The sequence below is a fragment of the Melozone crissalis genome, unplaced genomic scaffold (assembly GCF_028551555.1).
Source record: "Melozone crissalis strain CALT ecotype California unplaced genomic scaffold, PUWL_Pcris_2 ptg000032l_1, whole genome shotgun sequence".
Taxonomy (NCBI): domain Eukaryota; kingdom Metazoa; phylum Chordata; class Aves; order Passeriformes; family Passerellidae; genus Melozone; species Melozone crissalis.
Window position 1 is genome coordinate 5,564,959 of NW_026535810.1, and position 15,181 is coordinate 5,580,139.

General features: G+C 53.8%; 1 protein-coding gene across 1 annotated transcript in view; it reads right to left on the reverse strand.

The window, feature by feature from the left end:
- Positions 1 to 340: 340 nt before the first annotated feature.
- Positions 341 to 15,181, reverse strand: part of LOC128940342 (acid-sensing ion channel 2-like) — a 478,332-nt gene continuing 463,491 nt past the window's right edge. The window contains 8 exon segments of the mRNA XM_054281699.1: positions 341 to 720; positions 1,315 to 1,484; positions 2,864 to 2,932; positions 6,115 to 6,194; positions 10,140 to 10,231; positions 11,035 to 11,188; positions 11,850 to 11,906; positions 13,616 to 13,766. Of these exon segments, the coding sequence (XP_054137674.1) occupies positions 1,383 to 1,484; positions 2,864 to 2,932; positions 6,115 to 6,194; positions 10,140 to 10,231; positions 11,035 to 11,188; positions 11,850 to 11,906; positions 13,616 to 13,766 (705 nt within the window). The 3' untranslated portion in view covers positions 341 to 720; positions 1,315 to 1,382.

Genomic DNA, 15,181 nt, shown 5'->3' on the forward strand with positions numbered 1-15,181 from the left:
CATGTTTTTCCAGGCTCCCTTCAGGCACTGGAAGGCCTCTGTGAGGTCACCCCAAAGCTGCTCCTCTCCAGGCTGAACAATCCCAAAACATCAAGGAGAGGTTTCCATCACCTTTGTCCTATAGCATCCCAGAGATCCCAGCACACCCTGGAGATCCCCATCCCAGGGGAGACAGGGATGCAGCTGAGCAGGGCCATGGCACCACTCCCATCCTGAGCTGTGTGAGGAACTGGTGGAGAGGAAAAGGAGGGATAAGAGATAAATAAGAGCCCTGGGAAGGCTTTTCCTGGGATCTGCCCTCCCACTGGCAATGAGGGCAAGGCAGGAATGACACAGCCTGGCCATTTCCACAAGACTAGCTTTAATATCAGTCAGGAGAATGAGGAGAAAGCACAGAATCCATGAATGGGAGAAGAAGGAAATTGCAAAAGTTCCCCCCAAAAATTAAAGAAATGAATGAACCCAACCCCACTTGCTGCTCCCGGCCTCTGCAGGCACAGCAGGGCTGGGATGATCCATAGGGATGCCTGTGGCTCCTCTCCAGGGATGCTCACCTTGGGCTGAGCTCGGGATTCAGCCCAAGCTCACGCGGAGGATGCGGCCGGGGGAAGAATCCGAAAGCGCCGACTTTGGGATCTCTTTATTGTAAAACTCTCAGCCTACGGCGCTGGGAATGGAGAATTCTGGGATGCTCCTTCTGGCAGCACTGAAACCCAGGGACTGCAAAGAGGAACAGAGCTGAGAGAGGCAGCTGAGGAACCCCAGGGCCAGGAGAAGCCCTGGCGTGCAGTGCTCGGGATATTTGGGATGCTTCCTTTGGGATTTGCTGCTGCTGCTGCTGCTGCTGCTGCTGCTGCTGCTGCTGCTCAGGCTTGGACAATCCCAAAAAGTGTCCTGGCCCTCCATCCCGTGTGCCAAGTCCCTCTCCAGCTCTCCTGGAGCCCCTTTAGGCATTGGAAGGGGCTCTGAGGTTTCTCTTCTCTGAGCTTCCCTTTTCCAGGTGAACATTCCCAGCTCTCCCAGCCTGGGAGCTGCTTCCCAGGCTGGAGCCAAACCCCCAGGAGGAAAGGACAACAGGAGTCAGGTCCAAGGCGCCTCTCACTTTGGGCAGAGTATATTTAGAATTTATATTTTTATATTATTTTTATATTCTTTTAATGCATAGCGAGTTTCTCTTCTTCTCTTTTTTTTTTATTTTTTAATAGATTTTTTTAATAATTTTTTCCAGTTTATTTTTTTTTCTCCAGTATTTTTTTTCCCAGTATATTTTTTTTTCCATCTTTTTTTAAAATTTTTTTTCCCCCCAGTGCAAACCTGAGCTGGGTCCCTGTTTTCCCTGTGCAGTTTTCCTTCCTCGGGATGGGCACTGTGGTGGGGAGGGGTCAGCAGGCAATTTCCTCCAGCGTCCCCAGCGGGGCCTGCAGGGGCACGGTCACAGTGTGGCTCAGGCTCTCCGAGTGGTTTGGCACTGGATCACAGGTGCTCTGCCATGGAAAAGCAGGAATTGCGTTATCCCACTGATAGCACAGGGATAAAATGGTTCTAAAATCATGGGGTATTCAGGGGAGCTGGAAAAAGGTTGGGCCTGGTAGGTGTCATAATCACATTTTCTGGAAAAATCCCCTTGCCCAGGATTATTCTGCTGGGAAGCTGAGAAGCCTCAGAAAAAAAGGAAAACAATAATTATCTTATTTGCTTCTCCTGTGTTGTGCTCATTTGGAATGTGTTTGGAGATTGTTACCCAGAAGTGATTTTTTTCACTGAGTTTCTGTGAATTGTTTTCATTCTTTGGCCAATCAGGGCCAAGCTGTGTTGGGACTCTGGAAAAAGTCACGAGTTTTCATTACCTTATATAATATTAATATAATATTATATTAATATCATTAATATAGCATTAATATAGCATTAATATAATAATATTATATTAATATATTATTATAATATTATATTAATGCTATCTTTTTAGCATTCTGTAAATATCCTTTCTGTATTCTTTAGTAGTTTAGTTTACTATTCTTTTATATAATATAGTATCATAAAATAATAAATTAGCCTTCAAGAACATGGAGTCAGATTCATCATTCCTCCCTTCGTCTGGGAACCCCACAAATACAAGATGCAGGCCCTAGGAAAATGTTAGGGTAGACCATGAGACAATGTTAGGTTTTACTGGATCATGCAAAACTGCACCTGTATAATCATTTAATGACCATGATAAATGATGTGATTGTTAAATGCCATGATTGTTTGGTAATTGTGTCACCCTGTTTTTCTAAAGTTCTTCTATACCTCAGACTATTGTCACTGGCATCTGGTCCCATTTGCAGCTTGACTGGGGCAGAGGCATCTCTAATTATGGTTTTAATAACCTGACACAGGTGGGAAGAGCTCCAGCATCCCCAGGGCATATCCCCTTTGTAGGAATGTGTCCCCTGTTGGCAGAGTGACCAAATTATCCTTTGTCTCCTTAAAAAGGAAAAAAGCCCAGAAGTTTCTCTCCTCAATTAGGTAAAAAAAGACCTTGGGGACTTCACCTCAAACTTAAGGATACCCAATTGGACAGAGGCCAAAAGGTCCCACCTGAGCAATTTACTAGAAAAGGAGGAGAATAAAGAAACTAATGGCTTTTGTAAGGTGTTTTACCAGGAGCAAGAACCTCTTGCCCTGGCTCTGTTTTTCCCTGTAAAGAGCTTTGTTATTTTGCCTTTTATTAAAACCTTTTTGTTTCCAACACTGCCACAGAAGCCATCCTGCTGATTTGATGCCATCTGAGGTGGCTGAGCTATCTTGGGTGTGATATAAATCTCCAAGAGCTCATTGGCCCCGGCTGGAGGAGACCCCTGTGTCCCCCTTCCCTCCTTACCACGTTCTCCTCATGGCTCCCGTCCTCTTCCTCTTTTCCAAGAAGGTCCAGTAACTTCTCCTTGATCAGCTGCAAGAGGAGGGAGCAGGGTTAGGCTGGGAAGAGGCTGCAGGGGATGGGAAGCACTGGGGTGGGTTTGGGGCTGCATTCCAAAGGGCTGGGAGAAGGAGGAAGCTCCGAGGGCTGGGCCAGGGAAAGGCTGGGAGAGCTGGGGGTGCTCACCTGGAGAGGAGAAGCTCCAGGGAGAGCTCAGAGCCCCTTGCAGGACCTGAAGGGGCTCCAGGAGAGCTGGAGAGGGACTGGGGACAGGGATGGAGGGACAGGACACAGGGAATGGCTCCCAGTGCCAGAGGGCAGGGCTGGATGGGAGACTGGGAATTGGGAATTGTTCCCTGGGAAGGTGGGTCTCATTTTCTCATATTGCTGGAATGGCTCCTGAGGTATTAAAAAGTCTCTTTTTCCCAACCCTGTGACAGAAGAAGTCGAGATTCCTCAGCTCTGGTTCCCAAGGTTGTTTATTCTCTGTTATCTATAACATTCTTTCTCTGACCTGCTGAGATCTGTCCAGCACGTTGGGTTGAGGCACACTGACTGCCCTTGGGGTGGTGTTAATTTTTTATACTAAAAACTATGTGTACTTTATTTACAATAATTTTCCAATACCTATCACCTATGTTAGACAGTCTGTCTCTACTCTGAACCAATCCAAAAGTGCCACCAGCACAGCAGAAGATGGAGGACAAGGAGAGGGAGAACAGGACACGCCCAGATTCCTCCATCTTGCCTCCTGAACCCCCATTCTAAATCCCCAAAATTCTACATTTTCACCCAGTGATAAATTCACTATTGTTCTATTTAAACTCTTGTGGCTTGTAACTCCTCACACAAGGTTGGTAATTGTTTCCATGGGCTAAAATCCAAGGCACAGGTGTCTGTGACTCCGTGCCAAGGTCTCTGAGCCCCCTGCCAGGGTCTGGAGTCCTCCAGGGCAGCCAGAGCAATGTCCTGGGTTCTGACAGGGTGGGCAGGCCCTGGCACAGGGTGCCCAGAGCAGCTGGGGCTGCCCCTGGATCCCTGGCAGTGTCCAAGGCCGGGTTTGAGCAGCTTGGGACAGTGGAAGGTGTCCCTGCCATGGCAGGGGTGGGAATTCAATGATCCTTAAGGTCCCTTCCATCCAAACTGTTCCAGCATTCTCTTACAAGGAATAAACACCACAAAAATTCCATTTTTGGGACACTTTTGGGGTTCAGGGAAAGCTCCCAGCTCTGTGAGCTCCATTTCCCTTCCCAGCCCTCTCATCTTCCTGCTGCTGCTGCAGGATTTGGCTTCCAGGAAAAGCCCATAAAACTTGGGAAGTGTTTTACTGGAAAGCTCCCACTGGGAGAAAAGAGAAATAAAGGCAACAAAAAGAAAGCTGAAATCCTGAAATCCCCCAAAATTGGGTCAGTTCCTAAGGAATGTGGATCCTGGTTGCTGCAGGGGAGTGTGGTGTGAATTTGGGACCAGGAGGACAGAACTCAGCAGAAGATCACAGAAAAGCCTCTTTATGGTCAATATTTCCCCAAATTTGGCCAATCCATGAAAAAAAATTGTATCTGGTTGCTGCCGTTCCCAGAATGGCTGAAAACTCAAATTTCTGAGGTGCTGACCCCCCATTTGTGAAACTCTGAGCAGAGGGGGAAAACTGTGTGGATTTTTTTTTTAATTTTAAGGTATTTTATTCCTTTTTTCCTGGCTGGTAGGGGTTAAATATCTGGGATTGTGAAGATTCCCCTGCTGGGAAATCCTCAGGGAGCTTCTCTGAGGGGAAAAAAAAGAATTTTTAGCCCAAATAAGAAGAAAAAAATAAGAAGTGCAGCAATACCCTCCACATTTGACAAATTTTATCAGCAGATGTCAGAGAAAGAAGGAAAACAGAGAGGAAAAACCAAAATTTGTGAGGTTTCTTATGGCCTACTTAGGAAAAATCCCCAAGAAATCCAGGGAAATGCAAATGTAACGAAATATTTGGGTATCCAGGCCGAGCTCTAAATTCAGGCTCAGCTTTTGTTGATCTCTGAGCTCTAGGCCTGGAATTATTCCATATTTTTTATTCCTGGTTAATGGCATCAATGCTGGAGCTGCCCAGGAGGGATTGGGATGGGGGCAATTTTCTGAAAATATAAAAATATTAAAAAAGAAAAGAAAATGAGAGGATTTGAAGTGAGTTCAGAGGTGGGATTGTGGGGTTCCCTTCCCTGGAATGGGATGTGTCCCCAGCCTGGATTGGGACTCATTAAATCAAATGGAAAACAATGAATAAAATGGAAAACTCTCCCATCCCATGGCAATAAAACTCCCTGTTCCCACCCTGAGCTGGATGAGGCAGGTTGGAAATTTGTGGGGGGGCTCTGGGATCCCCAGGGAACAGAAAATCCAGGGATGAGGGGCACCAGGAATGACAAAAACAGGGATGAACGGCTCCAGAAATCCTGGGATGAGGAGCACCAGGATGGGAAACCCAGGCATGAAGGGCACCAGGATGGCAAATCCAGGGATGAAGAGCAGCAGGATAGGAAATCTTGGGCTCCAGGGTGGGAAATCCAGGGATGAAGGGCAAATCCAGGGATGAGGGGGCATCAGGAATGGAAAATCTGGGGACAAGGGGGTACCAGGAGTAGCAAAAACAGGACTGAGGGGCTCCAGGATGGGAAATCTGGGCATGAGAGACATCAGAAATCCAGGGATGAGGGGCTCCAGGATGGGAAATCCAGGGATGAGGAGCACCAAGAGCGGCAAATCTGGGGATGAAGGGCACCAGGAGTGGCAAAAACAGGGATAAGGGGCTCCAGGATAGGAAATCCTGGGATGTCCTGGGCTGAGGGGATCCAGGTGGGAAATCCTGGGCAGGGAGGCACCAGGAGTGGCAATTCTGGGGACAAGGGGGTACCAGGAGTGGCAAAAATAGGGATGAAGGGCACCAGGATGGGAAATCTTGGGCGGGGGGCTCCAGTAGTAGCAAATCTGGGGATGAGGGGCAGGAAAGTCAAATCTGGGGATGAGGGGCAAATCCAGGGATGAGGAGCACCAGGATGGGAAATCCAGGAATGAAGGGCACCAGGAGGGCCAAAACAGGGTTGAGGAGCTCCAGGATGGGAAATATTGGGCTGGGGGGCTCCAGGAGTGGCAAATCTGGGGATGAGGGGCAAATCCAGGGATGAGGAGCACCAGGATGGGAAATCCTGGGATATCCTGGGCTGGGAAGGCCTTACCTCGTACAGGTAATCGAAGAGCTCGAGGATGGTGAGGATGCTGGCCCCGATGAACAGCCCCATCTGGCCACCAATGTCACCTGCAGGGGACAGCACCGTGAGGGCTCCCGGGCACTGCTGGGCCCTGCCTGGGCCCTGCCATCCTCCCAAACTGGGAACAATTTTCCCAGAGCAGCAGGGCCTGCAATGGCACCTGGGGTGTCCTGGGAATGGGCCTGACCCCAAAATGGGCACCCCCAAAATGGTTTTCCTGCTAATGGAGCATGGAATCCTTCAGGAATCCCAATTCCCACTCTGGGCAAGGTGCTGGGAAGAATGAATGTCCCTGGAGGCAAGGAGAAACCCCAGCCTGGCAAAAAGTGGGAAGGGATTTCCACATCCCCTGGGGTGGGACATGTCCCCAGCCTGGGCTGGTGTCACAGACATCTTTTATGAAAAATCCTTTCCTTAGGATTTTTCCTCCTGAGAAGCTGAGAAGCCTCAAGAACAAAATGTAAACAATGGTTATCTGCTGCTGTGGAATGCAACAGGTGAATCTGTGATTGGTCTCATGTGGTTGTTTGTAATTAATGGCCAATCACAGCCAGCTGGCTCAGACTCTCTGTCCAAGACACAAGCTTTTGTTACCATTCTTTTTCTATTCTTAGCCAGTCTTCTGATGAAACCTTTTCTTCTATTCTTTTAATATAGTTTTAATATAATATATGTAATAAAATAATAAATCAAGCCTTCTGAAACATAAAGTCAAATCCTTTGTCTCTTCTCTCATCCTCAGACCCCTGTGAGCACTGTCACAGAAGGAGACTGGGATGTGGTGCTCAGGGAAGGCAAATCCCACGGATTTTGCTGGAAAACAGCCCTGGATTGACCCCCAGAGCAAAGGCACCAATGGGTGAGGGGAAGGGGCCTTTTCCAGGGGTGTCCATGAGACATGGAGAGAGGAAAAGGGGGAAAAGTCTGGGATCAAGGTGAGAGCCCTGAATGATTCCAGGAGGTGTTCTGGGTTTACACCAGGGGGATTCTCCTGGAGGCTTTGGGCCTAAGAAAAAGATTCTGGGATGAGGCTGTTCCTGAAGTTCCAGAGCCCTGGGAATGAGGGTTCTATCATGTGGAGACAGGGTTGGGGTCACAGAGGCTCCAGCAGCCTCCTCTTCCTGCCTGGAATTCCTAGAAAAGCCCCAGAATGTCCAGAAGGGCTCCTGAGGGGGCTTTTGGCAGGGCCACCCGTGTGGGGTGACACGGGGACACCTCTGTGCCCCAGCCCCAGCTTCCCAAGGGGCCGAGCACCCCCAGCATTGCAGCGGGATCCAGGGAGGCTGCAGGGCTGGGGGAGGGCTCAGCCCCACCCCAAACCCCAAATCTGCAGCTGGGACCCCAAAGCTGGAGCTGATTTGGGGCTGAGCTGCTCAGTCAGGGTCCCCTGCAGCTCCTCCATGAGGCATCCAAAGGCCAAGGGCCCAGCCTGGCTGGAAAACTTGGATTTGGAGCAGGAAAGAGGTGGTGGGAGGTGGTTTTGGGATGTCCTTCACACACTGCCCAGGGGGCAGCACAGAGAGCACCCAGCCCCAAAATCTCCCAGAAATGGGAGCAGAAAGGGATGGAGCAGAACCTTCCATGGGTCCCCTTCAGCTCCTTCATGAGGATGAGCCAAGAGCTCAGGCCAGATGGAAAAGGTGGATTTGGAGCAGGGAAGAGGTGACGGAAGATGGTTTTAGGATACCCTCCACACCCGGCACACCAGAGGGCACCCAGCATCCCAAATCTCCAAAATTGTGGAGCTGGAAGCAAGCAGGCATGGAGCAGCTCCAGAACCATCCATGGGTCTCCTCCACCTCCTGCTGGAGCAGGGAAGAGGTGATGGAGATGTGATTTTGGGATGTCCTCTCCACACTGTTCAGGGGGCAGCACAGAGAGTACCCAGCCCCAAAATCTCCCAAAAATGGGAGTACACAGGGACAGAGCAGAACCTTCCATGGGTTCCCCTTCAGCTCCTTCATGAGGCACCCAAAGAGCAAGATGGAAAGGATGGATTGGAGCAGGGAAGAGGTGATGGGAGATGCTTTTGGGATGTCCTTCCCCACACACTGCCCAGGGGAGCAGAATCCCCAAAAACGAGTGCTGGGAGCAGGCAGGAATGGAGCAGAACCTTCCATGGGTCTCCTCCTCCTCCTCCATGGAGCAGCTGAAGGCCAAGAGTCAAGCATGGCTTGAAAACTTGGATTTGGAGCAGGAAAGAGGTGATGGGGAGATGGTTTTGGGGTGTCCCCCACACCCCAGAGGGCACCCAGCATGCACCTAACCCCAAATCTCCAAAATCAGGAGCTGGAAGCAAGCAGGGATGGAGCAGCTCCAGAACCTTCCATGGGTCTCCTCCACCTCCTGCTGGACAGGATGGATTTGGAGCAGGGAAGAGGTGATGGAGATGTGATTTTGGGATGTTCTTCCCACACTGCCCAGAGAGCACCCAGCCCCAAAATCTCCCAAAAAGGGGAGCAGAAAGGGACAGAGCAGAACCTTCCATGGGTCCCCTTCAGCTCCTTCATGAGGATGAGCCAAGAGCTCAGACCCATCTGGAAAGGATGGATTGGACCAGAGAAGAGGTGATGGGAGATGCTTTTGGGGTGTTCTCCCCCACACTGCCAGGGAGCAGAATCCCCAAAAATGGGTGCTGGGAGCAGGCAGGGATGGAGCAGAACCTTCCATGGGTCTCCTCCTCCTCATCCTCCTCTATGGAGCAGCTGAAGGCCAAGAGCTCAAGCCTGGCTTGAAAACTTGGATTTGGAGCAGGGAAGAGGTGATGGGAGATAGTTTTGGGATGTCCCCCACACCCTGCACCACAGAGAGCACCCAGCACCCATCCAACCTCAAATCTCCAAAATTGGGAGCTGGAAGCAAGCAGGGATGGAGCAGCTCCAGAACCTTCCATGGGTCTCCTGCACCTCCTGCTGGAAAGGATGGATTTGGAGCAGGGAAGAGGTGGTGGAGATGTGATTTTGGGGTGTCCTCCCCACACTGTTCAGGGGGCAGCACAGAGAGCACCCAGCCCCAAAATCTCCCAAAAAGGGGAGCAGAAAGGGACAGAGCAGAACCTTCCATGGGTCCCCTTCAGCTCCTTCATGAGGACGAGCCAAGAGCTCAGGCCAGATGGAAAAGGTGGATTTGGAGCAGGGAAGAGGTGATGGGAGATGGTTTTGGGGTGTCCTCCCCCACACACTGCCCAGAGGAGCAGAATCCCCAAAAATGAGTGCTGGGAGCAGGCAGGGATGGAGCAGAACCTTCCATGGGTCTCCTCCTCCATGGAGCAGTTGAAGGCCAAGAGTCAAGCATTGCTTGAAAACTTGGATTTGGAGCAGGGAAGAGGTGATGGGAGATAGTTTTGGGATGCCCTGCACAGCCGGCACACCAGAGGGCACCCAGCACCCACCCAACCTCAAATCTCCAAAATTGGGAGCTGGAAGCAAGCAGGGATGGAGCAGCGCCAGAACCTTCCATGGGTCTCCTGCACCTCCTGCTGGAAAGGATGGATTTGGAGCAGGGAAGAGGTGATGGAGATGTGATTTTGGGGTGTCCTCCACACACTGCCCGGGGGATAGCACAGAGAGCACCCAGCCCCAAAATCTCCCAAAAAGGGGAGCAGAAAGGGACAGAGCAGAACCTTCCATGGGTCCCCTTCAGCTCCTTCATGAGGATAAGCCAAGAGCTCAGGCCAGATGGAAAAGGTGGATTTGGAGCAGGGAAGAGGTGATGGGAGATGGTTTTGGGGTGTCCCCCACACCCTGCACCACAGAGAGCACCCAGCACCCACCCAACCCCAAATCTCCAAAAAAGGGACAGGCAGGGATGGAGCAGCTCCAGAACCTTCCATGAGCACCCAGAATATCCATGGGGACATCCCTGGGATGAGGTGGGATAAGGAAAGCAGACATGGGGCCTTGCTGGGGGTTTCAAGGCTGTGGATCCCCCCAGCCTCTCTCTGTCCCTCCCAGACCAGCAGAGACCCCAAACTGGTCCCAGCGCCCCCTTACCAAGTAAGGCTGCCACTTCATAGGCTTTCTTCTGCTCAATGGTCTCGTAGTTGAGTGCTTCAAAAAAAATGTCCAGCACGAGAATGTTCTCTCTGTGGGAACAGGAGAAACATCACCCCAGGAGCCACCGGTGGCTCAGTCCTCTGGGATAAGGGAATAATGGGATTTGGGGCTTTATCGCCCTTTTTGTATGGATTGTTCCTCTCTCTGGGGTCCTCAGAGCCCACAGAACCTGGAGCTGGTGCAGACCAGGAGCTCTGGGAGCCTTTGGAGCACCTGGGAAAGGTTTCCCCAGAACTCCTCAGGATCTCACTTTGTTGGGAGCTCTTCTCTTGGATGGCAATTCCTGATTGTGAGGGTGGGCAGGCCCTGGCACAGGGTGCCCAGAGCAGCTGGGGCAGCCCCTGGATCCCTGGCAGTGTCCAAGGCCGGGCTGGACGGGGCTTGCAGCAGCCTGGGATAGTGGAAGGTGTCCCTGCTGCCATGGCAGGGGTGAAACTGGATGGGTTTCAGGTCCCTTCCCACCCAAACCATTCCATGATTCCATAATTCTGGGAAGAGAATCCAAGGGATCTGGAACAACTCTCACTTCCCACACACAGCAATCACACGCCCAGGGCTGGGAGAGCTCCATGGCCTGAGGAGCTCAGCCCAGAGACACAAATCTCCAACAGGACCAGCAGAGTGGCACATTTTGGACTTTTTTTTTTGGTGGGACTGGAGGATTCCCATGAGGCCAATCCTTGGGAAAGAACTCAGAGAAGAAATCAACCTCATCTCTCCCAGGTTTTCACTCTGCTTATCCCTGTGCTGGGGATGGATTGGCCAGGACTGGGCATTTCCCCAGACATTTCCCACCCAAAACCCAAAGGAATCCAGGCCCTCCCCCACTCACGAGATGTATTTTTCCGACTTGTTGAACTTCTTCTCCAGGTACTTGGCCGAGGTCTTGCTGGGGATCTTGACCATGGAGAGCTCCTTGTTGTACCTGGTGAGGTTACAGGGGGTCCTGCAGATGCAGTAATTGCTGTCCTTCTCTGCCAGGAGACCTGCAGGGGGGCAGCCATGGAGCACACGGGGTCCCCGTGGGGCAGGGAGGGACCCCAAGGAGCAGGGACATGGAACAGGGACCCCATGGAGCAGGAAGGGACCCCAGGGAGCACACGGGGTCCCATGGAGAGACCTCGAGGAGCAGGGAGGGACCCCATGGAGCAGGGAGGGACTCCACAGAGCAGGAGAGGACCCCATGGAGCAGGGACACGGAGCAGGACAGGAGCAGAGATCATCCCTCCCACAAAGGGGCCAAGATTCTGGGATGAGGCTGTTCCTGAAGTTCCTCTGGAACTTTTGGACTCTGGACATTTCTCTCCCAGTTCATCCCAGTTCTCACCCCCCTTGGAGGGGCCTCTTGCTGCAGGTGACATTCTGTCATCAACAACAGCTTGGAGAACAGGGCTGAGTCCCTGAATCCAGGCTGGGGATGGGTCCCTCCACCCCAAACCCTCTCCCCTGATCCTGAGGGTTTCTGTGCTCATGGAGAACCAGGAGAAACTCCATCCCAGCCTGCATCCAGCACTTCCCAGCAGCCTGGGGCTAATCCCAGCCCCTCTCCAGGCTGCAGACCCCCTGTTCCTGCCCAGCCAGGAGCATCCAGGCCGCTGGAATTCCATGAACATTCCATCCCTGGACCCAGGGCTCCCCGGTACTCACTGAGCGCGGGCTCCGCGCATTCCTTGTACTGCTCCGGGGTGCAGAAGGGAGCATCCCCTGCAGGGACAGGACAAATCCATCTCAGGGGACACCCAGGGATGCCCCTGCAGGCAGGTGAGCCCAGCTGTGCCCAGCTCTGCCCGCCACAGGGGCCTTGGCCTGCAGGAGCTGCTGGGAGCAGCACCCAGGGGGGATCTGATCATCACAGAAGGCATTTCCAGCCTTCACCACACCCACGTCTCTCTTCTATGGTTTGGCCATTTCACAGGGAGTTATGGAATATCCTGGGCTGGAAGGGACCCCCAGGAGCATCCAGTCCCACCCCCAGCCTTGCCCAGACCCTCCAACAATCCCACCCTGGGCATCCATGTCAGCTCCAAACCCTCCTGGAGCTCTGGGACCATTCCCTGGGGAGCCTGGGCAGTGCCAGCACCTCTGGGGAAGAACCTTTCCCTGAGATCCATCCCAGATCCCCCTGGCCCAGCTCACACCATTCCCTGGCTCCTGTCCCTGTCCCAGGGAGCAGAGATGGGAGCTGCTCCTTCTGTGCCCCTCCTGAGGACACTGAGCTCACTGAGCTCTGCCCTCAGCTGCTCCTCCTGTGGCTCCTCCAGACCCTTCCCCACCCTCATGTCCCTCCTTTGGACCCTCTCGAGTTCCTCAATATCATTTTTACTTTGTGGTGCCCAAAGCTGGCCCAGAACTCCCAGTGAAGCTGCCCCAACCCAGAGCAGGGCTGGACAATCCCTCCCTGCCCCTCTGCTGTCCCCGATCCCCCAGGACAGGGATGGCCCTGCTGGCTCACATCCAGCCTTTCCCAAAGGCCAGGGGCACCTTCTGCCCTCAGGTACCCCCAGCCCCTCCAGCCCAGGCCCAGGTGTCCCTGCCCCTGACCTGGCAGGTGACCTGTCCCTCCAGCCCAGCCCCAGATGTGCCAGGTGTCCCCACTGTCCCCAGTGTCCCTGCCCCTGACCTGGCATGTGAATCATCCCCCCAGCCCATCCCCAGGTGTCCCTGTCCCTGATCTGGCACATGGCCTGTCCCTCCAGCCTGTCCCCAGATGTCCTTGTCCATAACTATCCCTCCAGCCCATCCCTACGTGTCCCCAGCTGTCCCCAGCATCTCTGTTCCTGACCTGGCATGTGAACTGTCCCTCCAGCCCATCCCCAGCTGTGCACAGCTGTCTCCCCTGTCCCTGACCTGGCACATGGCCTGTCCCTCCACTCTATGCTCCAGCTGTCTCTGGAGGTGTCCCTATCCTTGACCTGGCATGTGAACCATCCCTCCAACCCATTATGAGGTGTCCCAGGTGTCCTTGTCCCTGATCTGGCACATGGCCTGTCCCTCCAGCCCACCCCCAAGTGTCCCCACTGTCCCCAGCTGTCCCCTGCTGTCCTTGCTCTCCCCGCTGTCACTGTCCCTGATCTGACATGTGAATTGTCCCTCCAGCCCATCCCCAGGTGTCCTTGTCACTGATCTGGCACGTGGTCTCTCCTTCCAGTCCATGCCCCAACTGTCCCCCAAGGTGTCCTTGACTGTCCTTGACCATCCCTCCAGCCCATCCCCAGCTGTCCCTGTTGTCCCCAGGTGTTCCCACTGTCCCCAGGTGTCCCTGTCCCTGACCTGCCATGCGAATTGTCCCTCCAGCCCATCCCCAGCTGTCCCCCCCGTCCCCAGCTGTTCCTGCAGGCTGTCACACTCCACGCCAGGAATCCTCCCTCCATCCCATCCCCTGCTGTCCCCAGGTGTCCCCAGCTGTCCCTGACCTGGCATGTGCACCATCCTGCAGTTGCAGTTCTCCACGATGTAGCGTGTCTCGCAGTCGATCCTGCACGCTGTCACGCTGTACACCGGGAAGAACGCCAGGCCCAGCTCCGGGGAGCGGCACTCGCCCCACGGCGGGGGCAGGTACGTCAGCTGGGGACACACAGGGACATCAGATGGGGACACAGGGACAGGAGTCAGCTGGGGACAGGGACAGGGGTCAGATGGGTACAGGGACAGGGCTGTCAGCTGGGGACACAGGGGGACATCAGATGGGGACACAGGGACAGGGGTCAGCTGGGGACAGGGACATTAGCTGGGGACAGGGCAGCACAGGGGTCACCTGGGGACACAGGGGGACAGGGACAGGGCTGTCAGATGGGGACACAGGGGGACAGGGACATTAAATGGGGACTCATGGGGGCAGGGGTCAGCTGGGGACAGCACAGGGACAGGGACATCAGATGGGGACAGGGACAGGACAGGTCAGCTGGGGACAGGGACAGCGACATCAGCTGGGGACAGGGACAGCACAGGGACACAGGGGGACATTAGATGGGGCTATCAGATGGGGACACATGGGGACATCAGATGGGGACAGGGACAGGACAGAGGTCAGCTGGGGACAGGGACAGCGACATCAGCTGGGGACAGGGACAGCACAGGGACAGGGCTGTCAGCTGGGGACACATGGGGACATCAGATAGGGACAGGGCAGCACAAGGGTCAGCTGGGGACACGGACATCAGCTGTGGACAGAGACAGGGGTAGCTACATCAGCTGGGGACAGGGATGGCATAGGGGCATCAACTGTGGGACAGGGGCAGGTACCTCAACTGAGAACAGGGACAGGGACATCAGCTGTGGACAGGGACAGGGGTAGCTACATCAGCTGGGAGACAGGGACATGAGCTGGGGACAGGGCCAGGGCCAGCAAGAGGGACAGGGCAGGACATGTCCCCTGTCACAGGGCAGCCCCTGCAGCCCCTCAGGGCATCCCCCCTCCCAGGAGCTCCCTGACTCCTGGGATAACTCACTGGCACAAGCTGTCCCAGTGCCACTGAGCGACACTCCCAGGTGACAGTGAACATCCTGGAGGTGACACTCCCAGTGTGAGGTGACATTCCTAGGTGACAATGAATGTCCTGGTGCTGACACTCTCAGGTGACAAAGAATGTTCTCGTGGTGACAATGAACATCCTGGAGGTGACACTCCCAAGTGACAATGATGTCCTGGAGGTGGCACTCCCAGTGTGAGGTGACAGTAGATGTCCTGGTGGTGACACTCTTAGGTGACAATGAACATCTTGGAGGTGACAATCCATCCTGGAGGTGGCACTCCCAGGTGATAATGAACATCTCATGAGTGGCAGCAGCTGTGGAGGGATCAGCTGGAATTTCTGCCTGCCAGATTCCACTTTACAAACTGGAAGAGTTCCACCAAACCCTCCCAAGCAGGAGGATCTGCACATTCCCTGGAAATGCCTGGAGTTTTCCCCCAGCTGCTGCTCCCAGCCTGGCATGGAAATCCCTGGGCTTAAATCCAGGGGGAATCCATCCCTGAGGGC